Raw genomic sequence first — 27,524 nt, 5'->3', positions numbered from 1 at the left:
GTATCGCACGTTTCTCACACTTTGGTTCCCAACATATAGGCAATATGGGCGAGATGGTTGAGGTGGGGTACTTCGCTCCTTCTCTACACTCAAGTTTCTTCATCTTGAGCCCAAGATGTCACCTATCTTTGATACTTTCTTGATACCTTATAGAATACCTTCATTCTCTCGTCTCTCCATCTCTTCTATGTACGTCAGGCTTGCTTTGTGTGACGTCACCATTCCACTATTTCATTCATTCATTCATTGGTCCGGTTTCTTACGGGATTTCATAAAAATGGCCATCATACTGTCGTGTATGCAGGTATGGTTTTCTCAATGGGAACCTTGCTTCCATGATTCTCCTCAGTATTGGTATTTTCACTGGTACTGCACGTGTCTCACACTTTGGTTCCCAACATATAGGCAATATGGGCGAGATGGTTGAGGTGGGGTACTTGGCTTTTTCTCTACAGTACAATGGTTGTGGTCGAGCCGCCAATGCCGACGCTTTGCTGGTCGGGGTGTCAGACGTTTGTCACTATGGCAGTGGTGGTAATCCCATGAGAAACCTTAATTTATCCCGTCGACGGGGCCGTTGTTGTGTCACAGTCGTCAACATGGTTGCCGTCGACGGAGCAGCATGCCCGCTTGTTGTCGTGGTTGTCGCCATTGAGGGCTTTGTCAGCGTGGTGCTAGTGGACCTCGTTGAGGGCCTCTGCGTAGACGACTTGGATGGCGGTCTGGGCATCGACAAGGACTTACTCGATGCAGATTTTAAAGACGACATTGACGTGATAGCTTTTGCCCCCAAAGACTACGAGTGGCCACTAGCTATAGAGGTGGAGCGCTTCCCTAGGGTGATGCGAAGGCCTTGGCTGCTCTTCTCTGTAGTCATCCCCTGGTCACTGACCTGTGGTGAAGACCTTTGTGCGAGGATCTTGGCTCGTCGTCCAAAGCTTCATTGTGCTTCCTCTTGCTGGTGGAGTGGAGCTAGACCTCTTACGGGAGGTGGTTTGTTGGGCTGTCCTGCCATTCTCTGCCATTGCGAAGCAAGGCTCCATATAGAAGCAGAGTAAGAGGCCCCACCGGCATCCTCAAGCCATGCGACAAGACGACGGTGATGATCCCTCAGCGTCCTGTTGGAGCATGACTGGCAGATTTCACAGTCATTAATGACGTGGTGAGGGTGAAAGCAGAAGTCAGTCGTTGTGCTGATCTTCCACAGACATTTTTCAATCCGCAGCAGGCATAGGCCTTGAACAGGCTCTTCCTCATGGACTAGGCCATGAGGTAGGCCCAACTACGCAGACGTAATTCGAAGAGCACTGGCAGTGGGAACGGTCCATGGACCGAGCAACGTCGTTGCTAACAACAGTCGTCGAGAAGACGTAGAAAAAGATGAAATCTTTTGTGGAAAATGATTCAAAAGTCGAAATGTTGTGAATAGTTGGAGAGAATAAATGAGGACTCCTCACAATAACGTACAGTAAAATGTCTGAAGATGGCCGACAGGGGAGGAGTTCATATTGGTTGTGGAACTATGACCCAACATGAAAGTACTAGAGCACATAAGTGACAGTTTTCAGTAGGTTTAAACTGCTCTATGTTAGAGGATTCCCAGCGGATGAATAAAAGCTGGAGAACAAGGGCTCGATTGAACAAAAATAGGGGTTTCCTAGCCAAAAAAAGCACAAAACACAAAGAAAGCTCTAAGAGCGAAACACAGAGACTCCCAAAACTTGAACATGTGGTACGTATCTGGAGATGGCTGCCAGAGGAGGGGCTTGCAGAGAGGGCAGTCATTGACTGGGGGCAGTATGACCCCGAGCTCAGTGATTGGTTTAGAGAAGAAAAAGTTTATAAATGAAAGTGAAACTTTTCTTTTACCAAGGATACCTAGCCGTACAACAGGGAATATTCATGAGCATGTAAATCCATGCCAGACCCCATGCTGGAGAAAGTGACTTATTTCAATGTTATTCTATGGAGACCAGTGGGTGACCAGATAAACTGTATTTAATTACCCCCCTGACTCTCTATGATGACTGGATTGTCGGGCGGTCGCTGGGTGTTCGTTCTTCCACCGTTGATTCAAGTGAGAGGTGCCCAAGAGTTGCAGGTTCGAGGATTCTTCCATTCAGGTGTAGATGCAAACTCTGTCGAAGAAATGCAAACACAGATCAAATCCTCCCCGTGGACACTTCACAGGTTGGAGAAAGGCGAGTTCCAGCAACACTCAGCACACAGGCGACAACAGGTGTCCTTCGAGTCGCGATCACAGAAGCTGCTCCAAGACAGGATCCCTTTATGCGGGGATGCTGAAATTCAGGGAGAAGGAAACTTGCGGGCCCAGCTGGCAACCATTGGAGTGACATGCTCTAAAGCAAAACGGTACTGCTTCTTGCAAGGTAGCCCACAAAAGAGCTAGTCAGTTCACCAGGCAGTCCAGGGGCACTTCCAAAGGCTCAGGAGGGCAGGATCCTCGAGAGAACAACATGACTAGTTGGTCCCACTAGTCCAAAGGCTGAAGCACCGCTCAGGGTCTTTAGCGATCAGGTAGTCAAACAGTGCTTCACTGGGCCGCACAGAGGAAGGGATGCCGATCCTCTTCAGGAGTCGTCTTCGGATCTTCAGCAGGCTGTTTGTCAAGGGATTTTTGGCTCCAACTATCTCCTGAATTGGCTACAGAGGTCCACTTCTTATCCAAAAACTGAGCTGGTCCTGCACCATTTAAATACGAAGTAGCTGTTCAATCAGGGACAACTACTTGTTTCACATTTGTCCCTCAACTAGACTTTCTGGCACCATGGATGTGGCATGAAACTAAACAGCCCCTCCTCCTTCCTGGGCCATGCACACACAAGAGCATCACTAGCCCACGAAAGCAGCAGCTTTCCTGGGCAAGTGCCACACCTAAGGAATTTCCCGACCTGGTAAGGGCAGGAAGAAAGGCAAACAATATGGCCAAAGAACCTATTGAAAATCTTATGAGGCAGCCATTTTCTTTTTATTGTGTTACATTTTAATTATAAACCTTCCACAAATCCTACACACAGTACATGATTCATTACAAACTACAATTCCTTTATGCCTTAAAATAAAACAGTTAATATGACATTATAATCAAAATAATTTTTCTACAGTATTAAAACTAATGTGTGCAAATTTCACAGCAGCAATTGATGAAGGGGTATAAAATGCCTACAAAATATTCCATACCAGAGATGTTTGAATGAGCTTGGTGCTGGGTCACAAAACAAATGCCTGAAGGAATTGTAATTAATGTCATTAAAGAACAGAAATTAAGTAAATAGGTTTTGCAAAGTTTCAATCTTATCTACGTCCCTACAGAATCTTTGGCTCCTGGGTAATTTTTCTTTTAAATTCCCAAAATATCCATTGTGGGTCAAAGATTAAAACGTAGTTGAAGTAGGTTCACCCGAGTCTTCCGACTAGGAAAGTTCTATAAATATGGAAGAATATTATTGAGAGGTTTTTCTATGGTAGTTGTGTAGGCATATAATTTATAAGATTTACATGCTTAAATAGTCATGATCCAATATGACCTAAATAGCTTCTTCACAAGGGTAGGATTCTGAAAAAACTCAGAGGAAGAGTTAATTTTTTTTCAGTATTGCCTAACAATTAGTGACCCACTTATTAAACTGGCAAGAAGATTTTAACAAGCAATCATTAAGCCTGGCATAAATGGATTCTGGAGGAGGAAGCATAATTTTTGCAAATATTGAAAGAAGCTTCCAAGTAATCAGAGCTTACAGGGACAGCAAGCCAAATTTGAATCGTATTATTGGTGTAGGTGTTCCCATTGGTAAATGTAATCATTTCTCTCAGGACGTATGGGCAAAGTTTTCTATTACAAGGCCATGGCAAGAGTTATTTGGTGACATGCAGGGTGCTACAGGGGGGCATATATCTCAACCACTTTAACATCTTTTCCACTCCCCTCTTTAACATGCTGGATAGGGAGGCCACCCTGTATGCCAACTATGCTAACGATACTCTGTGTCTGATCTGCCTTATTGTGAACTACACCATAGATAACCTGTTAACCATATGTTTGGTCTCATCGAATACTGGATAATGGGTTAGGGTTAAACGAACACCAAGAAGACAGAGCTAATGATTGCTGGCACGGCTGGCCAGACCAGTAAACTGGGGGATGAATATCAAGCCTTGGACATCACTGGTTGCAAAATTAAGACAGTCAATAAAGTGAAGACCCTGGGGGTGGTATTGGATCAGGAACTTTCCATGAAAGCGCATACCAGTGGCCTGGTATCCAGTACAGGCTATACTAGCTGAAATTGTTGGCCCAGATTAGGCCTTTCCTTAGCAGCCGAACTGTGCGGCAATTGTAAGAGCAATTATTGGGGCCCGCATGGACTACTGCTCCAGACTTCTTCAGGGCATTGAAAAAGGGGAACCGGCAAGACTACAGGTCATTCAAAATAACGCTGTGAGAGTGGCGATCGGACCACATCTCCACTGCCAGACAAGGTTTCCACTGGCTTCCAGTGGAAAAGAGAGTTATCTTTCGGACACTATTACACACCAATGCCTCCACAGAAACGTCCCTAGATAGCTCACTCAGAAAGTGGTCCGGTTGCCAGAGAGAAGAGTCCTGAGATCAAACAACTCTAATCTTCTGCTCATCCCCAAGGCAAGACTGGCCATGATTGCAGAGAACTCCTTCGCCCACACAGCCCTCAGGCTATGGAATGATCTTCCGGTTGACCCTAATGCTTGTAGCAGCTTTCTGAAATTCAAAGCAGGCACTTAAGACACTCCTTTTCTGCTAGATTTTTTTGCCCACATTTGCCCTGCCTTTCGTCCTGATTTGTCTTATCTGTCTGTCCCTGCGCTCTTATGCCCACAGGCTTTGTCAATGCGCATTACAAATAAAATAAAAGTTGGTTTCCAGATGCTGCTCTCGATTGTCACCCAAGGTATAAAAGCCAGGCTTGATTCAACTCCGTATGTGATGCAGGGAACTACTTTTCCCTTATAATATTTTTTTTCATGGGTAGTACAGAAAAATTCCCAAATGGATGTTCTATTTTCTGTAGCTGTGTAGAATAAGCTATGATTTTGGGTAAGCACTCTTTCAACATCCTCAGAGTTTCTCAGATTGTCATACCCAGGTACTTCAGCAACTGGACCTCTTCCAATTTCTGTTCATCAAGATGCCAGGAAATGACCTGGATTCGATTCTTGAATAATTACTTTGATTTGGGCCACATTTAATTCAAGATCTAAATCTGCCAGCTAGACAGTCTGTTCAAGGATCTCTGCAGACCTAAAGGAGTATGATCTAAAAGTTCAATGCCGTACACGCATGCAAAATGTTGGATATGGACATTACCTAACCCCACCCAAATCTGAAATGTAGATGTTATAGAGAGCAGGCACAAGGACACAACCTTGAGTTGGCCCTGAGAGGTAGGCACTGGACCCGATATTTTATCAGCATGTTCAACCGAATTTGGACCTTAGATTGCACATGAAGAGGTTTAATGACATTGCTCAAGGATTTAGGGCAACCAAGGTGATCTAATTTCCCCCATAGCTTTTCAGGGTTCACCAAATCAAATGCTATGGTTAAATCTATAAAAGCAAGATACAAAGGTGAGAACCAGATTATTTTGCCTTTTGTTGGAGCATAGGTATACAGAAGGTGTTCGCTGAAGTGCCGATACCTTTCCTGAAGCCAATTGGTTATGGTCCCTACATTTCACCCCCTTCAGTCATTCCCCCAGATTTTTTAATACAAGAGATGACATTTTTTTGCTTGAGGTGTCCAAGAGTACGATTGGACGGTAGTTCAGGGGACACTCCGCCTTTCCTTTTTTTAAAATAGGTTCGGTAGAAGTCTTCCACGTGCTGTGGGTACAATGGTGATGGAGAATATATGTAAAGCAGGTAAGCACAATGTTAGCCCACAAAACTGGATTGCCCTTAATGGTAATTATTTCCAGACCATCCGGGGCTATTGATGGGTTTGCTTTTTGTTTGATTTCCAATATATCTGCCAGGTCAAAGTCCAAGTGCTAGGACTCCTTAAAATGTGTGCTAGGAAAAGGCCTGTTTCTGAAACTGGGCATACATTTCCACAAAATCGCTTTTGAAGTCCACCATTCTAAAATCTTCACTTAGGTCAAACAAATATGGTGAGAGAAAAATGCAGCCAACAATAGAGGAAGATTGAACTCTCTGGAGGTATGACAGACTGAAATTATTTGCCAATGGCCATAAGCAGCCATCAAGTTCCCAAAAAGTTTAAATGCTGGCCTCCATTTATAGATGCCTCTTGGTGCGGGTTATCGCCATAGGGACCCGACCACCGACGAGAAGAATTGAAATCTCCCCTCAGCAGATTGTAACCCTTGTAAGTAGAAGACCAAGTTCCAATGCATTTGCTGATAGAGCGAAGAAACAAAGATGGGGAGACAGAAGAAGGGTTTCAATATACATTGTTTAACAGACATTAGCACCCCACCGTGGAAAGGGGCGCTGGTCACTCAGTATGCTAAGAAAGTGGGCTATATTGTTTAGTACAAGCCCGCGTTCTGAGCAGCCTGGGTGCTGCTAGCCAGCGCCCACTTCCCTTCCTTGCTCCTCTTACCCCCTCCCCTCCTAGCACCCATGTAGTTTCCTACATCAGTGCCAAGAGTGTTTATTTTTAAAAAGAAAAATACCTTTACTGCGCAGCACCGGGCAGTACTTTCCCAAGTCTGTTTTCAATGTTGATGACTTTACAGTCATCAATATTGAAAACTGACTTAGGAGCCACGGCGTGCCGGGTTGCACAACGATAAGTTACTTTCAGCCAGTTACAATATTCTATATTCCCCCTCTTTGACCCCCATCCCACCAAAACACATTTGCATTGCCCCTTTCTTGCCCATTATTGTGTTTGCAGGTACTTTTGACCCCTTTAATTCAGATATAACACTTACGAGTAAACAGTCCGGTGAACTACATCATTAGAAAGCTGGTCTCTAAAGGAATGTCTTGAAACCATGTAAGTGGTGGCCTTTGTGAAAAGGGTGGCTGAGCCTAAGTATGGTGTAAATAAATGCACATAAAGTAGCCTTAATAAACAATGCATGCATCATATAATAGGCATTTCCCAACTAACAAAACTCTAGTTAAGACCCTAGACACACAAGCTTTAAGCTTCAACCTACGTTAATGTTTCTATGACACAAGACAGGGGATGAAAGGGCATACCATGTTATCCAATCGAGTGAGATCATCCTCAGATGTTTCTGGCGACAGGATACTGTAGAAACGGGGTGGGGGAACGGCATCTAGAAAACAAAAATAAAAAGGAATAGTACTCTCCAGGAACACCAGGTCATGACTCAAAGGATCAAACGAGGCACCCACGCAATCGAATGGGGCTTGCTAAAGACCACTCATGCAACACCAAACAGGAAAAGCTCCAGACTCCTACAGAAGGACACAAAGATGCCCCAACAAACAATCTAGGCGCATGGCAACTACACGATTATCAGGGATGACATCATTATAGACTGAAAATGATCAGAAAAGGGCACATTCATGGCTCCAGACAACCACATACGAACACTCATGATCGCGCACCCACTCAGTATAAAGACACATGGACATTCACAATACAAACAAAAAGGACAAACTCATACCCACTCACAAAGTCAGCAAAAGGGCTCACTGAAGGCCTTCAAACAATCAGCAAAAAGTGTAGACTAATAGTCAACCAACAATAATTAGATAAGCGATAATTATTGCAACCATACAATCAATAACGACAACACAGATCCCCAGACAATGGGGCACACTGAAGATGCAGACACCCGATCAAGGACACCCATTGTCCTCGCCCACTCCGCCTCCAAACAAAATCGCTATGCAGTAAGACATGGTTGCCCATAAAATTACTCTAAGCCAAAGAGAAAGCTACACAAATGTCGCTTAGCAGGTAGGAAGGTACTGTACTGCATAAGATCATCCTGGACCACCCACAAATAACTTACATGTGCAGATAGAAAGGCACAGTACCAAATGTTATTACACCCAGAAAAGAGTAGAACCATACTATACCACCAATCAGTAACTTAAGGCGCAACCACAATCACAATGAAGAAGTTCCATGGACACCATGCAGTCCACAGGAACAATATGAAGGAATGCATGAGACCCCATAGAATCCTCATGCAGGAATGAATTATTGATAGTTTAAAGAAATCAACAAGCAGGAACAAGGGACATTGAAATGCCCATGCATTACCATGTAGAAATGCATGGGACGACTTAAGGGACCAGACAGAGAAACCAGTAGATTAGAGATAACATGAAGCGAGACAAGACCACACTTAAATCTAAACGCAGATCAGGCACTTATAAAGTGTTTATTAAAACAAATGAAAAGGATACAATTACATTCAAAGTTAAAACAGAGTTCAAATGTGATTGTAACTTATTTAAAATGCATTGCTCCACTGATGATCACTGAAATTCTGGAATACTAATAAAGTCCTAGTATTCGGTAAGAATTAAATAGTAAGGGTTCCTTTTGTTGTCGGAGTCTGCAAAACCTTTTGCTGTCGTTTTTAGGTTTCTTGACTTTCTTGCTGTTAGAGGGGAATGTACTGTAGACCCACTGCAATCTCAACTGTTATTTGGTTTGATGCCCCCATTTTCCCTTGGGGTGAGTTTAGAGGGGGGGGAGAAGGAGGAAGGAGTTCTCACCCAGAAAGTGTTTGGTGGCAGCTGTGGCTTTTTATTGGCTACACCACAAAGTATATCCTTTTCGGGTCAATGTGTGTCAAATGCCCATATTTAACCACCATTCGGCTAGAAATGCATTTTGAAAATCCAACACTCCAGCTATTCAGTTTTGTGGTATTAGGGTTTCCCAGAGTCACTGCCTGCGGTCAGACTTCGAAAAGGCAGGTTAGGGTTAGCAAAGTTATTTCACAGCCCAAGTTTAGCAAAGCCACTCTTCTAAATAACATGGGCCAAGCAGCAAGGCTGAACTAAGCAGTAAGGGGGGCTGTTGTCAGGTATAATTAACACTTAACAGAAATAAGGAAAAGAGCCACACACAGGTGAGTTATACAAATAACACTACTTACTACAACAATACACTAAGGCACACTTTAAATATTTCAAGGTAATTAGAAAGACTTTGCTACACAGGTAACCCACTACAAGTTACATAATACTTTAAAATTGTAAGCAGTTATTCAAACAATAATTGCATTAATCAATGCAGGGGTGGGGGGCAGATATTAATCAAAACATGTGTCATCTTATTACAATACAATCAGCACCATATGCTAAAACCTCAGAAGTCCAACCCTAGACTGTACCAAGTCTCTCGTAGCCTTTTAGGTGTTCCTAAGGGAAGAGGCGAGTAGTCCATAAGGACCCACTCAGCTAGTGCAGGAAATGTACTGAAGTTGGTGCAGAGAAGATGCAACAAGTGAAACCGGGACAAAATAGTTTATGTCCGTGCTGAGCCAGAGCAACAAATTACTTGCCTCTCTGTAATATTATTCCTTATCTAGGATATCCTATCCGCATCACAGTTGATCTTCTGAAAAAATGTTGCCAGCAGAGTGCACAGCATGGCTCTGCCTGATTCCTCTCCACCCTCTGCGCCAGACAGGACGTCAGGGACAGTATATATTGAGGCTCCTCAGTTGCACCCTTTTTCCTTAGCACTTTGAAGCTGAGGGACAGCTGACTTGATAGTGTCTGAGCTATCCACCAAGAGGGAGGGGCAGGGAAGGCAATAAGGAATAAGTAGGAGGAACATCCATCAGAAACATTATTGAGAGGCAAGATTGGTTCTCCTAATGGATTCCTTCCTCCCATAGATTTCTCACCTACGACAGACTTCCTTAGTAGGACCTGGAGGAGGAAGGAGAGCACGGACACCACATATAAAAGAACAGCCCTACCAAAATGGGTGTTCTGCCCTGATGGTGAATTGAGGCACTAATGTTTGTCAAACGTGTGCAGTGAGGCCCACATAGCCACCTGGCCAATGTCCAGAACAGTGACTCCTCTCTGCAGACATTCCTCTGACAGAATTAGCCCCGAGACCTTCAGGCACATTGTTCCCAGCAGCCAGATCATAGCATTCTGAGTTGCAAAGAATGATCCACCTTGACAAGGTCTGTTTGGACTAAGACGTGCCAGTAATGGCACCAGCATAACCCAAATAAAGCTGGTCATCTTTCCTGATGTCACACGTCCGGGAGACGTAGTAGCTGAAGGCCTGCACTGGGTCTAGCCAAAGGAATCGTTCCCCTGCCTTGGAAAAATGAGCTGGAGGAAAAGACACGGAAGATGGGTCTTTTGAGGGAGATGAAATTCTGAGACCACATTCGGGAGGAAGAAAAGTCTCACTCTTAATGTCACCTTCTATTTGGAGAAAACCAAATAAGAGGTTTAACAGACAATGCCTGACGCTTAGTCACCGGTCTCGCGGAAGTGATAGCCACCAGGAAGCTCACATTAAAGATGAGCAGTCTAACAGAACAAGAACGTAGGGGCTCAAACGTAGCACCCATAAGAAATTTTAACTTCAAATTCCATGGCAGAACCACAAACTGTTTTGTAGAGAAAACTGGTTGCAAAATCCTCATAAGAACTGCAGAACTGTGGGAAGTGTGATGCAAGAGCTCTGTGGACCATTAAAAAAAAACTAAGATGCAGGCTAAGTACCCCTTCATGATGCCAATCTGCAGACCAGATTGAGCCAAAGAAGGAGAAAATTCAAGACAGAGGATGGACGCAAAAATTGGGTCCAAATCCAGTCCATCTTCAAGCATAAAATGACTAGGTGGCAGGCCTCCAGACTGAAAGGCGGCACATCCAGGATGTCGTCCGACAAGTCCTAATCCTTGTATCTCACCCTCTCTGTAGTCAAGCAGGAAGTTTCTAGCTGCAGAGGTTGGTGGTGGAGCACCCCGCCGCCCTCCTCCTTTCGCTCCCCTAAATCCCCAAATGGGAGAGTAGATTCACTCTCTGCATAAGACGTCAGCGAGGGCAGATGGACATGTCAAGCAAGGTTTAAGTTACTTACCTGTAACTATTGTTCTCCAGCATGGGTCTGACATGGATTCACATGCTCATGAATATTCTGTCGTAAGGCTGGGAATCCTCAGTAAAAGAAAAAACTTTCACTTAAAAACTTTCTCCTTTAAACCAATCGCTGTCCTCTGGGTCATACTGCCCCCATCCAATGACAATCCTCTCCGTAAGCCCCTCCGCTGCCAGCCATCTTCAAATATGGTAAGCATGTAAAGTGACAGTATGACCAAGAAGAGCCGCAGAGGGGTTGGGAGGGTTCACATGTGAACCCATGCCAGACCCGTGCTTGAGAACAATAGTTACAGCTAAGTAACTTAAACCTTCTCCAGCATGGGGACTGGCATAGATTCACATGCTCATGATTAACAAATACATAGCAGTACACCATTACATAACCACGGGAGGTGGCAAGGCTCAACAGAAGCAATTACATTTACCCCTGCATAGACTCAGCTCAAGCAAACCGGTTGAGTAGTACTGCTTAGCAGACTCTGGACTACTCCCTGAAATCCCTGTCGACGCAGTAGAATTTCGAGAAGGTGTGCATGGATGTTACACTCACCTGGCTCCCACAGGGGCGTCCGTCGGACCCAGACAGCTGCAGTCTCCACCCACGTGATGCGTAGTGCAGCGAAGACTGACTGGATCTGCCCTCCTAATCTTGTCTGCTTAACCCGTAGAAATATTCACCTGCAAGTGGAGGGATGGATTTAGCCACTTGTGGATTCAAGTGATGGCACCCCCACAGTCCTCCCCAACTAATCACCTCCGAAATGCTCTCACAGCAATCTCACCCTATATTCTTGAAAGAGGAGCTCTCCATCCTGCGTGGATTTGCAGGGGCGTGTCGATTCCAGTTACTTCACTGGTTTGAAGGCTCGGGAGAGTTCCGGAGAGTATTGACTCTGAGGTTCCTGGTGAGGACCAGTAAGTATTAAGTTCATAGAGTTCAATATGTCCGATGTTCACTCTTGTTCCCCCCCCTTCCTTTCTTGTCTTGCAGCTGGCTCATGAAAAGATACTCTTGTGGCAGCTGGTGGCGCTCAGGTAAGAGTCTGTATTACCCGGCGCTGTCCGGTAAATGTTGCACAAGGAAAACATGTTTTGTCTCTCTTTACAGATGTGGCACGTGAAAATATGGAGCGTCACAAAAGGATGCCTCCGGTGGTAAATCAGGTAAGTCTATGGTGGTAAGAATGATATTTGTTGGTTCCCTCGGCTCACCTTGTGGTTTTCTTTCGTCTCCTAGGTGCCGAAGTTCGGCGAAGAAATGATGGAGGCAGCGCCGACCCAAAGGATGCTGTGAAGACTGTTGAGTATGGCGCAGCGCTGCAGCTGGAGGTGCGGCGCGTGCAGAAATGATGTTCTTTACAGGTCCGGAGACAAGATGGATCCAGAATCAGGTGTGGAATAGAAATAATTTTGTTTTCTAACCTGGTCCCTTTCTTTCCTCTTTGTTTTAGGAGCTCCGGATTCGAGGCGGGCGTTGCAGAAGACTGGATGCAGGCTGCAGGCACGTGAGTGTTACGCTGCTGGATGCAGAATAACGCGAAGCGTGTGTTGCTGGTCGGGCGTGGTTTAAATAGCCTCAAAAGTAGTCCCAGGTAAGAAGTCCCTAGAACCACACCCGAGTAAAAAATAGTCCCTGTAGAAAAATAGTCCCTTTCAGGCTTCATGTTGGATTGGAGTCATTTGCAGCATGGTCTGCCTGAGGCAAGTAATGACTATGAGCCTGGCGCCTTAGGCGCCAGGACTGATTCCTACTATGAGCCTGGGGCCTAAGGCGCCAGGACTGAACCCAGATAGCCCCTAGCCGGGGCTGCTGAGGTTTTACTAAATGTCTAGATGCCTGCTCCCGGGGCTGATGGGCTTGGTCCGGATGCCTGGGGGTAGGCATCATGACAATGGACCGCCACTTAGCAGCCCTGCAGATGTCGAGCAGGGGCACACCGGACAGGAAAGCAGTCGTCGCAGTGATCGCTCTGGTGGAGTGGGCTCTCGGGCGCCTACACAGCAGTCGGCTAGCCAACCGATTACAGTGCGTGATGCAGCCGGAGAGCCATCTAGAAATGGAAGCATTGGACAATGGTTCACAGTGGACAATGGTTCACAATGGTTCCCATGGTTCACAGGACCAAAGTTCACAAATAGCTGTGAAGTCTTTGCATCTACCCCGTAGAACTTTGGGGCACAAGCAACGTTCAGCGAGTGCAAGGCCCTTTCTGCAAAAAAGAAAACACCAAAAGCTTGTTGAGGTGGAATTCCAACTGAACCTTCGGCATGAAGGAGGGGTGTGTACGTAGCACCGCCATCGAGTCGTGGAAAGTCAGGTACGGTTACTTGCAGGATAGGGTCTGGATCCCAGGTGATGGCCACAAGGAAAACCATTTCCCACAAGATAAATTTATGCGGCACCCGCTGCAGAGAATCAAAGGGTGCCCCGCAGGAGCCCTGTCAGAGCCACGTTGAGTTCCCATGCCGGGGCAGTAGCATCCACCGCCGGAAAAATCTTACAAGTCCTTTGAGAAACGCATTGACGAGTCGGTGGGACCACAGTGAAGATCTTTCTGGTGACCTGGTGTAGCGGGAGATAGCCGCCAAATGTACCTTGATGGAGGCGTGTGCCAGTCCTGCCTTGGCCAAGTATAGCAAGTACGGCAGGATCTGTGGGGGCCATGACCCTCAAAGAGGTAATCTTCTGTGACCGGCACCACGTAGCGAAACGCTTCCACTTGTGACCGGAGCTTCCATAGGTCGACGACGCCCTAGCTTTGGTGAGGACCTCACTGCAGTCCACCGGCAACTCGCATCCTTCAAACTCTAGGGCTGCAGGAGCCAAGCCCTCAGGTTCTGCGATCCTGGATCGTGATGCAGGGTTGTACCGCCTCCTCTGGTGAGAAGATCCGGGACCACTGACAGCTTGACCGGAGGCGACAGTGACAGGCCGAGAAGGTCTGGGTACCAAATCTACCTCGGCCATGCCGTGCAGATGGGTATCATCCTGTAGCGACACTGAGTATGTTGAGGACTCATAGCAGGAGAGGGAAAGGAGGAAACTAATACAGAAACAGCCCTTCCCACATGAAGGAGAACACGTGCCCCAGGCTCCTCGGTTAGTTGAATCTGCTGGAAAATGTCTGGCATTTGGAGTTTGTCACCATCGCAAATAGATCGATCCGGGGCCTGCTCCACTTGACTAAGAGGTGGTCAACCAGAGTTCCCACTTGTGGAAGGAGCGCAGTTCCCTACTGAGTGAGTCTGCAATTGTGTTCTTGACTCCCGTCAGGCGAAGTGGGATGAGGCGCATCCCCTGTCCGACGGCCCAGCACCACAAGTCCTGCGCTTCCTTGGAGAGCGCCAGGGGTCGAATGCCCCAGTTTCCTTATGTAGAACATGGTGGTAGCGTTGTCCATGAAAATCCTCACTACCTTGCCCTTCAGAGACTGAAAGAACGACATGAGGGCCCAGAACACTGCGCGCAGCTCCAGGATGTTGATAGGGAGATCCTTCTCCTGCGGCAGCCAAAGGCCCCTGGCGTGTAGATGTCCGGAGTGGGCTCCGCGGCCTTCCAGGGAAGTGTCCCTGGTGATCGTCTCCTGGTATGAGGGGTGGGGAGGAGATTTGAAATCCTGTGCCCTAGGAGCAGATGCCCCACTGTGGTATCGCCTGACTGTACTCATCATTGAGAGGATCTTGTCTGTGAAGCTTCTGGACACCTGTATTCAGCGAGCGTCCAGGAATTCCTATAGCGGTGGTATCTGCAACAGGCAGAGCTGGACAAGGTATATGCAGGACAGCATCATGCCCTGTAACGACTTGACGGCCCGCATTGCGGCCGTCTTCGTCAACAGCCATTGCACCTTCCCTTGAACAGCTGCAATCATCTCCTCAGAGGGCAACGCCAGGCAAGACACTGTATGGAGTCTGACGCCTAGGAACAACATGTTCTGCAATGGTGTGAAGCAGGACTTTTGGAAAGTTGACAGAGAATCCCAGCTTCGTCAATAACCAGACGGTTGTCACCATGTGTCTGAGCGGATGCTTATCAACCAGTTTTCCAGGTAGAGGAATACGTCTATGCCCTACAGACGCAGATGGGCTGGCACCGTGCCAGGCATTTTAAGAACACCCTGGGGGTCAACTTCAAGGTAGAGCCTTTAACTGGCAGTGCTGTCCTTGCACTACGAAGCAGACATTTTTGATGTTTCTTTTGAATGCGGACATGGAAATCGGCATCCTCCAGGACCAACAACGCCAAGAGGTCTCCTTTTTCCAGTTGCCGAGCACGTGTTGCAATGTGACCATTCTGAACTTTTGAGATTTTAGATATATGTTGAGACGTCGTAGGTCTAGGATCGGCCTCCAGCCCTCTGTCTTCTTTCTGACCAGAAAGTATCTGAAATGGACTCCGGAGCCCCAGAGTTGCTGGGTAACGAGCTCCATCGCCCCTTTTCGCAACTCGACGGGCAACCAGAGGGATCTGCGGACACCTGCGTTGAAACTCCAGGGTGTGACCTTGAGCGAGAGCATCCAGCACCCATCTGTCGCTGGTGATCTTTCTCCACTCGCTGACGAACCTAGGTCAGCGGGCATCCCAGCGGGAGTGCATGGGTGGGGGCCTGACGTCCCGGCCTGTTCAGGCTTGCTTTGGCACCGGCGTCCTGCCCTCGAAGTGATGGCGATGCTGTCCTCCACTACCGTAGGCCTGCGAACGGCCTCTGTAGGCTTCCTGAGTTGTGGATCTGGAAGGCTGACGGTACGGTGAGGAGAAACCCTTTGAGGGCCTTCTCGGCTTTCCCATGGAGGAGCAAAAAGAAGAACGGTGCTGCTGGAGGCTGCCCAGGGAACGGGCCGTCTACGTATCCGCTTTGATAGCCTGGAAGGGCTCATCGACGACTTTCCCCAAATAGGCTCTCTCTCCATAGAAACTCATGTCCAGAACCTTCGCTTGGACCTACAGGCCGAAATTCATGGCCTTCATACAGACTTGGCGACGAAGGCATCCACTGTTTCCCATTTGCCGGAACCCTGCGTCAGCGACGTCCAATGCCACTATGATGGCATGATCATTCCTGGCAGAGTGATTGCCTCGATCTTCTTATTGTTGGGGAGGAACTCCAGAATAGGCCACAACTTGTACCACAACTCCACATCATAACTGGCTAGGATTGTCAGTGCGCTGGCCACATTGATAGTGGACACCACGGTTTAAAATCACTTTCTTTCCCATGGCTTCCATCCTCTTACGCTTCGTGTCTCAATGGACCAAAGACGAGGACGGGCTGGCCAACCCTTTCCTTCTGGCCGCCAATACAACCGAATCTGGCGATGGCTGCGACCGCAGGCGCTTGGGTGCAGAGTCCGGTATCCAATATTTGTTCTCCAGCCTATCCCGTTTGGCTGGAGCCATGCAAGACTTCATGAGGGCCAGGACATCTTCCCAAACATTGTCACGAAGGGGCACCGCCATGACGGTCTTCCTCTTGGCCTCACGCCTCTGGTACAAGAAGCCATCCTTCTTGGTTTCCTAAGGCACTAACTGGAATAGCTCGGAGGCTCTGGAGATCATGGAGTGGAACGATCCCATCTTATCCAGTGGAGACACCCCATGTAGAGTATCCAAATGTGGCGATTCGGCGTCCGCTGCAATATCCTTGTTGTCTCCTGTAGTCTTCGTGGCTGTATCCGCCCCCATTCCTGTGTCTGGGTCTGCGGGGGGAGAAGGGACCCGAAATGGTGGCAGAGGTTGAAATGGGGACATCAGATGACGCTTCCTCTCCTTTGCTGGAGGCTGATAAGAGACCTGGAGTACCCCCAGGTGCCAGAGGCCTCCTCATCTAGATCTCCGACACCAAGGTGTGCAGGGTCGACAGAATATCCAGGGAAATGTCCCTCGACTGAGAAGGCAGAATAGGAAAACAAGGCCCTGCGTCGTCGCTGTAGTCCTCTTCAACATCCTCGTGGACTGTAAGGACTTAGTCTTCTTTATCCGTGGACGAGACCTCCATGGCTTGGCCCAGGGCCTGGGAGGGCTGTTTCGAGGCCTCCTCGCCCCCATCTTTCTCACCCCCCTTGAGGGTCTTGAACCGGGGCCTGAGCAGGTTTAGCCCCTTCTGGCATGCCAGCAGACTTTTCCAAAGTCACTGCCGCGGTGTCGTGCCTTGAGGGTAGGCACACCTGATCTGCGGGGGCTACCTTTGCAGGGTCCGTGCCCTTAGCCGTCGTGGCAGTAGCAGCTGCCAACTCTGTCACCAATGAGGTCGTGGCCTGTGCCGATTGGGCCTGCTTAGGCTGTTCGGCCTTCTCAGTCCACGGCATCTCACGAAGTTTAGCCGGGGTAGATTATTTCCTTTGCAGATCTCGATTGCCAGCTGGCAATGGAGGAGGCGGACGCTGATGTCGATTGCGCCCGATCCACCTTGGGACGCACTTCCGCAGTGAACCCGTTGGACTCAGATTTGTGGTTCATGGCCTTAGAAGACCGTTAGGGAGAATTCTCAGAAATGTGCCAATTGCCTCCACCTTAGAGACCCCCAGCAACTTTGCTGGATTTTGAGGACTTGATTTTATTTATCTGGAGAGAGTGAGACCCTTTTTCCCACTCGTGTATTTTAATGTGAATTTTACCTCTGTGTTTCTTTTGGTTGTGGAGTCGAACAAACTCCATAGGCATAATCTTTTACATTGTGTCACACAGCACATTCAGTACAGTGACACAGGGAAGTCTTCCAGATTTCCCAAAGGTTTAAATACCTTCTCTGGGATAAACTACTGTTTCCCAGAGCAGTAAATTGAAATTGACTTTACTTACCATTGTAACTTTCTAGACCCAGCACACACTATCTTACAATAGAGTGTTGGAGGGGTTACCTAGTATCCCCTTTGTCTAGCTGCTCATGTAAAAAATTGTTATATTACCCTTTTCTCACTGAATGGCTGGTGGCAGTAGTTTTGTTTGAACTACCATGGTGTGCATTTACGGCGGGCTCTGTTCACAGCTGGTGTAAAGCAACCACAGGCACCATCTTTGTCAAAATGGCCCCCGGTCCTCTTTTTTGCCATTTCTTTGTGAAAGGGTCCTTCTTGAGATTTACTCTGCGCGCCAACCAGGTTTGGTCTCTTTGTTCATTTTGCCTTTGGTGGGATTCACAAATGAAACCTGCCTCTGGCTCCAGAGTGTCTGGGGTAGGCAGGAAGTGAAGGAGGTGCCCGACACTCCCAGTGCTTAGTCTCCTAGGAGACCCAACTGCACTCTGCGGGGATTGGCCGGATGACTGTCCGGCAAGGACAGCCACCCTGCTGGGTGACTGACAGCTAGGCTGGAACAAATGGGAGAGAAATTAATAAAAGGAGAGTCCTTTGGCTTGGAAGGCCAAACTGGATGAAGGAACCGAAGAGCTTGAAGAGGACACCTGCTGCAACTCCTGGACCGTTGGTTTGCCCGGTGAAGCCCTGCCACAGGGCTGAAACGCCAAGTTTGCATCGACCGAGAAGCCCCTGTAAGGACGACTTCTCCCTTTGAGTTGGTGGGACCAATCAACTCCAAAGTAAGCCACCTGGACATCCATCTTGGAGCTGGTTGAATTTCCAATTCAGTAAAGATACTTTAGAATAACCACAGAACAGTTTCCATAACACTTAATGAGCCCACCCCTATGATGGTTTGGGGCCTTGTGGACAAATGTCATCAGTTCAAAAGTTGTACTTTTGAGGTAGGTTTAATAAGAGATTTGGCCGGTGCTAGTGTTTAATTATCAGCTAGTCAAAAAGGTAAGTAAAGTTCAGTTAAGTCACTAGGAAGGGATCTTTGACTAGACCTCCACCGATCAAAATCGGGAAAGAGTAGTTTAGGGACTGTTGAAATGAGGAAGGCTCAGGGGTTGTGGATGCAGAGGACACTTTTGGACATAGGATTGAGATTTGGTTGGTCGCAATGCTTAGGAATTGGTTCCAGACACCTTCCAGCTGAACACCCAAAAGGGGAATACTTCTTCAGAGCAGACAACCTCAGGACACCCCTAGGAAGCAAATAAGACAATGCAAACAGTCCCCACGATCAGGAAGAAAAAGGCAATATTCTTTGAAGATAGGATGTTGGATTTTCAGGAGAAGGTCACTTGAAGCACAAGCTGGCCACCACCAATGTTCTGGGCTTGAACGCAGAACGGCAATGGCTCTGGAGAGCTAGCCCACGTGGGAGCTGATCAATCCACTTGGCTGTCCCGGGACACTTCAAAAAAAGGATCTGAGGGGCTGGATCCTCTAGAAGGGATTGAGACTACTTTGTCCCACTAGTTCAAGGGCTGAAGCACAAACAAGGGTCTTGGAGATCAGGCAGAGGAGCACTGGGCCGGTCACTGGAGAGGTTTTTGGGTCACAGTAGAAGTTGTTCTCGGGTCATCAACGGGCTGCTCTTCTTCAAAGGTTTCTTGGCTCCAAGGTAGATCTCCCTAATGGGTGCAAGAGGAGGAGTCCTATTCAAAATCCAAGTTGGAAGCAAGTCGAAGCCCACCGATGGGAAGGATCTACACCATTCAAAATGCCAGTAGTTGTCCAATCAGGGAGAACTACTGGTTTCCCATCTGCCCCACTAGCAGACTTTTTGGTACCAATGATGTGGACTGAAACTAGACTGTCCAAGCCCCCTTGCTGGGCCACACACAAACACACATACACACTAGCCAGCGAAAGCAGCAGCTTTCCAGGGCAATTGCATGACCTTAATAAGGACTTTCCTGACCCGAGAAGGCAGGAAGAAGGCCAAACTACAATATGGACAAAGAACAAGCAAAAATTCCATGGCACAGCATTTTAGGGAACCAGCCTGTTAAATAGCCATACACGGGAAATGCAAAAACAGTAAAAATATAACTGCTGCCATAAACCTGTATTTAGGCACATATCAAAGTAACCAAAAAGCCCATGTGTAAAAAGTATTCCCATTGCACTGCACTGTAAGATGTTGTGTACAATGTAAAAATCGAAGATTTCCAAAAGGGAAACTAAGTTTCCCAGCACTGATAGTCTGAAGGACTGATCAGCTTCCCCATAACAAATAAGCAAAAAGGGGATGGGAAATGAAGCTGAAAGCTTTACTTCACTTAAAGTCAGGAAAGGATCAAAAAGAGAGCAAAAAGAATGGGTCTCCATGGAAAAATACAGACAAAGTTGCAAAAAGAAAATTTTTAAAATGAAGTTGCACTCGGAATGGGACATCTGCAGCGAGGAAGCCCATGAGAGAGATGGTCAGTCCGCCGATTGATCCAGAGGCGCCTCCAAAAGTGCAGAAGGCACGAATCCTGGATCAGGGGTCGAGACTTTTTTCCCACTGGGCCAGAGGTTGAAGCACCTACAAGGGTTTTCCTAAAATCAGGCAGAGAGGGCTACACCGGGAGTTCACTGGAGTTGGTGTTGGCGAGCAACAGAGGTCAACCTTGGGTTGTCAATCTTCTTTGTAGGGGCATTGGCTCCAACAATGATCACTGGACTGGCTGCAGGAGTCCTCCTTTTATCAAAGATCTGGACTGGAAACTCATCCAGGTCCAACAATGGTAAGGATCTGTACCATTTAAACTGGCACTGGCTACCGCATCATGGATGGCCAATTGCAGCAACATCTGCCCGGCAACAGACATTCCAAAAGCAGGATGTGTTCTGTGACCAGACAGTCCCAGCACCCACATCCGGGTTCACAAACAAAAAGCATCTTTTCCCAGGAAAGCAGCAGCTTTTCCTGGGAAAGGGCATTCCATACATGCCAATTGCCGACTAGCGAGGGCAGGAAGAAGGCCAAAAAACAATATGGCTAAAGGACAAGCATAAACCTTGCGGCATGACAAACTTAGGGAGCTAGCTACGTTTAGTAGCCATGTGCGGTAAATGCAAAAGTGCACGAGTAAAAAGTTTAAAACAGGGTAGTAAAATATCGGCTGTCATTAGCTCATCCTAAGCACATTGTAAATGTAACCAAAACGACTATGGAAAAGGTTAAAAGGATACAAAGTATCCCTGTGCGCCATTTCACTTTAGGGTAATGTGTGCAACTGTAAAAATACAATAAATTGAGACACAGTCTCTCAGTACCAATAGTCTTATGGACTGATCAATTTCCCCATAAGAATGAGCAAAAAGACAAGGGAAGCAAAGCTGAAGACTTTGCTTACCTCCAAAAGGTCAGGTCAGGATTCAAAAAGCCAAAAAAAGGGTGGTCTGATAGAATTCTATGGGAGGAAAGAGGCAAAAAGAAGAGCTTTCCCAACAGACTGGAAGCAAAGAAATCCACAAGGAGTCCCCCAGCAAGAGAAAATCTCAACCAGAACTTACCGACAGAGCTCCCACTCATGGACTTCAGTGACGCATCTGTGACTTTCGTCACCTGAGGCCATGGTTGAAGGAACAGCAAGCTTTTCAGCAGGTTGTTAATCAGGGAGCATGGTGCAATGTTTCGACCCAATCGACTCAACACCTGCAGATGATCCGACATGTGTCCCTGAATCTGCAACCACTGCAACGAAGTAGCCACTGAAGTGACCTCATGTAGAGCCTTGCACCCCGTATCACAAGAATGCAGAAGGCCGCAAGACCCAGAAGATGCAGGACAGGCTGAGGCAGGAACTTGTCCCTCGGATTGGAAAACATGTACCACCTAAGAAATGTTTGCCACTCGGTCTACGGGCAGAAAGGCTCTGTACAGGACAGTATCCCAAGACCATCCAATGAACCGGACAAACTGGGATGGAAAAACATGGGACTTTTTGAAGTTCAGGAAAAAGCCCATGCTGTGCAACAGGCTGCACATGCAGAACTAATGCATCATCGACTGTTCAAAAGAGTAAGCCCGGATAAGCCAGTCGTCCAGGTAGGAAAAGACATGAAGGCCTTGCCTCGTGAGGCAAGCTAGTCCCACTACCAGCAGCTTTGTAAAAACCCTGGGTGCCAAAGAAAGGCTGAACATCAGTACTGGTAGTGATGTTGGCCCACAACAAGCCACTTCCTGTGCTTTCAATGAATTGGGCATGTGGAAGTAGGCATTCTGAAGGTCTAATGACACGATGAAAGAAAGGTGCCCTATTTATGGTCGCTCCTGTCTCCTGCACACCATAAAGCTGAATATTCTGCTCATACAAATTCAAACAGTTCCATTCATGTGTAGGTTTATATAATATGCGGATGAAGGATCAGCCAACTGATATTCAAGAAAATGCCATTCATATATATGTTTGTATTATTCCTCTGACACCAATACACTTTCCAGAAGGTCTGTGTTCAACAAGTCGCTCTATGCGTTTCAGGGACCCTTTCCCCTTCTTCATGAGCTTAACTGTAAATACAAACAAACGGAATATATGGCATTCCTTATTACACAGTTCTTACATAGACAAAGAATCTTGTACAATAATAGTTTTTCCATAGTAATATACCTGAACATACATTACAAGGGACGGGAGTGTCCAAAAATTGGGCACCTTTGTTTCATATTGTCTAACAACTTTGTGTCAGGGTTGCAATACCTCCCCTACAAACAAATTGTTATATTGTGTTATGACCTTTTGTTTGAATATACAAGAATTCAGGTGTGCATTGTTGGACATTTTCCCTGTTCTTGTGACACCAATCATTCCTGCAGATAGAGGGCTTGGAGTTTCTGGGCTAGAATAACCATCTTTAATTTGTCATTCCCAGGCACAAATTCAGAAGCCTCAGATCAAGTAGTGGGCGCAAGCCTAGGTCCTCCTCCAGAACCAGCAAATAAGTTGGTTACCGCCCCTTGCATTGTTCTGCGTGCAGAGCCAGTTCTATTGCACACTTCAGGAAAATCTGACAGACCTCTTCTAAGAGGATGGGGTCTGGTGGCAAGGTGGTGGTGGTGGTCCAAGGGAAGTGGTCTGGAGTACGGTGAATGAAAGGAAAACAGTAACTGTTGAACGACCTGTAAAACCCAAGCATCGTACGTGGTTTGAGACTATTCTGTGTCAAATAGGGACATTCTCCCTCCCACAGGGGACTTGTGGTAGAATTCCTGACAGAGATGGGTGGTTAAGGGGTCAGTGGTCCCTGCCGCTTCACCTCTAGGGATACCTCTGCCTCTTCCTCTTGGGAAGCATCTGCCCTGCAGTCTACCAGGGCCCTCTGGACTCTTCCACCGGGGGCGTAGGACACAGAGGGGCAAACGGAAGGCACTGAGCATTACTGTACTGCCAACCCCAAGACTTCACGGTCACCTCAGAGGACTGAAGCAGGTGTAGGGAGTGGTCAGCCTTGGCCTCAAAAAGGTTCTGCCCATTGAAGGGCAGGTCCAGTAGCTTTGTGTGCACAACCTGATGTCCTCACCCATCAGTGACATTGCACCACCATACTGGCGGCCATGGTGCATCGGACATTGTCAGCTGTGCTGAGACCCGATTGCAGGATCTGGCAGGAAGCCGCCCTGCCACCCTGTACAATTGACAGAAACCCATCTCTCATATCCCCTACAGGGATGTGCTCTGCTGCGTTGGCCACCGTAGACAAAAGGCCGAAAGATAACTGTTAGAGTGCAGGGGGTATTCACCACTTGGGAGAGCAAGGCTGCCCGAGGCAAAACATTTCTTTCCCCAGGCGTCCAATCTCTTAACTCCATCGATCAGGTAGGAGAGAAGGAAAGGTGGATGTTTTTAAGTTTGTTGTCGCAGTCTGAACTACTAAGCTCTCAGGGGTGGCATGGGTGGAGAGAAATGCTGGATCAAATGGAGCTGGACAATGTTTTCTTGCCAGTTAGTTCTCTGTCGACTGCAGGCCTCTCCCACACAACACCAGAGCTTCGACAACTACATTAAACAGAAGCAAGTTCACCTTTTTGGGACCTTTGTCCAGATTGTCGATCAATTCAAACTTGACTGTTGGTCTGAACGGGGCCATAACACCAAGCAATCAACAACCTTGGTCATCAACCTCTGGAATGATGTGCGAGGCCTGCCCAGAGTTGGAGCGGAAAGGATATCCAGGTAAGGGGAGGTGTCAAGACGTCTGGCCTCCTTAAAGTCTGAAGCCAGTAACTGGCTGTAGGATCCATTCCAAAGGGTATATATGTGCCTTCCTCATCTTAGATATGGCACCTTTTTGCCATGAGGGTGGTTGGAGACCAGAAGTGCCGGATTTAGCGCCGAAGGTGGATACAGGTGAGGGAGATGGCTCACAATTAATTGGACCCCCCGAGGGTGTGAAATCGCTCACACAAAGGAATGCATTTTGTGGAAGAAACCGTGCAGTACACAAATGGACCTTGGGGGACAGGGAACACCTCTCCTGGAGGAACTCGTAGGGGTGGTAATTGCAACGCACTAGAATGAACGACAGGGGAAGGGACAGGTCACATTTAGGGCCTCATCAAGAATTGGGCTGTAGCCCTTAAACACAGCGGCAACAGAATTTGTGCTGCCAATACTGCTCCGCCAGATCAGGAATTGGTGCAAATGCCGCCGCCCACAAAATTAACTGGCACTATTACAGTCGGTGCGATCAAAGCCAGCATTAATAGTGCTGTCAACACAAAGCGCAATAACCACTGTATCACAAGTCCATGTATGGCATTATCAGTGCCGAAAACCAGCGCCAATACAGCCGAGATTTACTTCCAGCTGGAGGTAAATTAACACAGGTGCCAGAAATGAAGTCACGGGTGACCCAATGAACTCCAGCGGGCTACATAAGGTACAAACATATCCCAAACACCATGCTGCCATTACTTGCTGCGAGATAAGACAGGCTGCACCTGAAAGTAGAGATGCAGGTCAACAAGGCCAGGGCACAAGGAGTACAGGAGGTAGGGAGGAGGGTGAGGAGAGGCAAAGCAAGGCGTGCACCCATCCCAAGGGTCAGGCCCTCACCCTGGACCCTCACCGACACCCAGTTGGTGACTCTATACCACCTCAACAGGCAGACCATAACAAGCTGCTCAGCACAATAGAGGAGAACCTAGCGAGCAGGACAAACGTCTTGACAGCTGTACCCCCACTGCTGAAGCAGGTGCCCGTAGTACAATTCTTAGCTACAGGCACATTGGTCCAGGTGCTGGATGCCCTCCTGTGGCATGTGCATCAGCACATTTCATTGCCCACCACCCCAGGCAAGGTAAATGCCATGAAGTCAAAGTTCTATGCAATATCCCACCTGCCAAATGTAATAGCCGTGGACTGCACCATGTTGTGTTGGTGGCCCCCCAGGCCCACGAAGAAGTCTACAGGAATCGGAAGCACTACTACTCCCTCAATATGCAAGTCACCTGCAACCCCAACCTCCTCGTTACGCACTGCTGTGCACACTACCCAGGTTCAGCCCACGACTATGGTATTATGGAATAGCACACGGCTAGGATACATGGAGGCACAGGGGATAAAGCACCTGGATAGTTGGTGAGTAAATCTGCCTTTACGCATACACTATGAAGCACCTGACCAAATTGGAGGAAGGGGGTGCGATGAATGACACAAAGCATATCCTGAAAAGCAAATGCAGGTGTAGCACCTGGGCAGCACCTACGTCAGAGTACAGTACAGGGTGCAGGTACATGTTGGCCACACCTTGATGGACATGCAGCTTAACATCTGCATCATTGAAAAACACACACATGACTACAGGTACCACAATGCATCAAGCATGAGCCTAAGCAATACCAATCAAATGGCAACATTGCCTTGCCCAAATGCAGACATGCCAGTGCTACAGTCATGTACACCTACCGTGCAATGCTGCTCAACTGCCCCAAGATCATGATAGGAGGCTGATGGCAAACCCTGCATGTCACAAGCAAGAGAGCAATGCACAGGCCTAAGGCCGCCTACATGAACACATGTCCCCAACAGACATTACCAAACAACTACAGCAATGTCACAGGGTGCATGTGAAGGTCAAAAAATGAATGATACCAGTGACATGGTAGCATGCCTAGATATTGTAGAGGCACATGCCATGTGATGAGTCCCCATATGCTTGCACATGGTGTCCATTGCCCTGATACCAAATGTTAGTCCACAAGCACACAGTGAGTGATGTGTGTGCCTCTTCCCATGTAGGTGACTCCTGATATTCACAGCTGGCCTGTCGGATGACCCCTGTACGTGACCCCCTGAACAGCCCACGACACGCCATAAAACCACGCAAACAGCAGGACCCGTGTGTGCATTGAGCGAACCTTTGGACTCCTGAAGGCACGTTTCCGCTGCCTAGATTGCACAGGCAGAGCCCTTATGTACGCTACAGAAAAAGTAGGCAAGATCGTGCTTCCGTGTGCTGTGTTGCTAAACATTTGTGTAAGGCGGAATGTACTCCTAACCCCCGAAGTGGACATGCAACCCCCAGAGGAAGTGTGTCTGAGGCAGGTGCCAGACCAGACAAAGTCAGAGGACGTGAGGGAAGGGAGAATCGCTAGGCACTGCTTGACAATTTCTTTACAATAATTTTCCTTGCACAAGCCATGCACCACTGTGTGACTGTCACATTTGTAAATAGACTTTACAAAGACAATCAGGAATATCCTTGCATTGATGTAGTTTAACATTTTTATTCTAACCATGTGCCCAAACTATCCACCCTCCCACCACCAACTCCCCAGCACATTATCCCTTTGACCCCCCCTCCCACCACCATGTCCCCAGCACACTATCCCTCCTCCCACCAGCAACTCCACGGCATGGCCACTCAGGGCGATTGATGTCACAACATTATTTCTGTGTCCTTGCCCCCCCGAACTCCCCCTTCGACAATCAGTGATCTGGATCACAGATGGTACAGGGACTGCCGCCTTGGCATGCTCTGCTAGGAGTCCCCTGTTGGTGTGGTGGAACTAGAAGGAATGGACCCAGGAGCTGTGGGCGTAGCAACTCAGTGCTTTGGCGGATGCTCTCAAGAAGTGCGGAGATGCCTTCAGTCATCTCATGGACCCTCTGGCCAAATGCCGTCAGTGCTGACGTACTGGCAGTCATCACTCTGTGCCCTAGCAAAGTCCCACGCAATCCTGCATGTGGCCCCCCCAGTATGCTGTTGTGTATGACCTGCACGTGTACTGCATAGGCGCACAAAATGGCCTCAATCGACCTCTGTCTCTGTTCCATGTCCCCCAGCCTCTGCAGGTCCATGCCGAGGGTGGATGAAGTCTACGTTGGAGAAGGTCTGCGCTGTGGGGGTGTGCTGTTGACATGGGAGCCAATTGAGGAGGTGTCCGTGTCAAGCTCGGGTGTATGTATTCTGCAGAGGTAAAGTGGGCTCTCAGGTGTGGTGAAGGGGGGTCTGGTGGAGACTGCAACCTGGGCTTGTTGGCCCTTCCGCCTGTGATGTTACCGGGCTGCTGTCCTCCGGTGTCTCCACGGTCACTCCAGTGGGTGGTGTATCCTCTGTTGCAGTGCCCGTAGCTGCGGGTGTGTGTGCAGCTGCCATGGGCGTGCTGCTGGGGCTGGGGACCT

The 27,524-nt window shown here is 47.9% G+C and overlaps 1 protein-coding gene across 6 annotated transcripts in view; it reads right to left on the bottom strand.

The window, feature by feature from the left end:
• The window catches only part of UBR4 (ubiquitin protein ligase E3 component n-recognin 4), a 2,945,062-nt gene that overhangs the window by 2,287,239 nt on the left and 630,299 nt on the right, over window positions 1-27,524 (bottom strand). For all 6 annotated transcript variants that reach the window (XM_069611069.1, XM_069611071.1, XM_069611072.1 and 3 more), the window contains exon 21: window positions 7,234-7,313. In XM_069611069.1, the coding sequence (XP_069467170.1) occupies window positions 7,234-7,313 (80 nt within the window). The remainder of the gene's footprint in view (window positions 1-7,233; window positions 7,314-27,524) is intronic.

Source organism: Ambystoma mexicanum, chromosome 8, assembly GCF_040938575.1.
Source record: "Ambystoma mexicanum isolate Mex_15411 chromosome 8, UKY_AmexF1_1, whole genome shotgun sequence".
Taxonomy (NCBI): domain Eukaryota; kingdom Metazoa; phylum Chordata; class Amphibia; order Caudata; family Ambystomatidae; genus Ambystoma; species Ambystoma mexicanum.
Note: the sequence above shows the minus strand (reverse complement) of the source record. Positions and strands in the feature narration are given on the sequence as shown.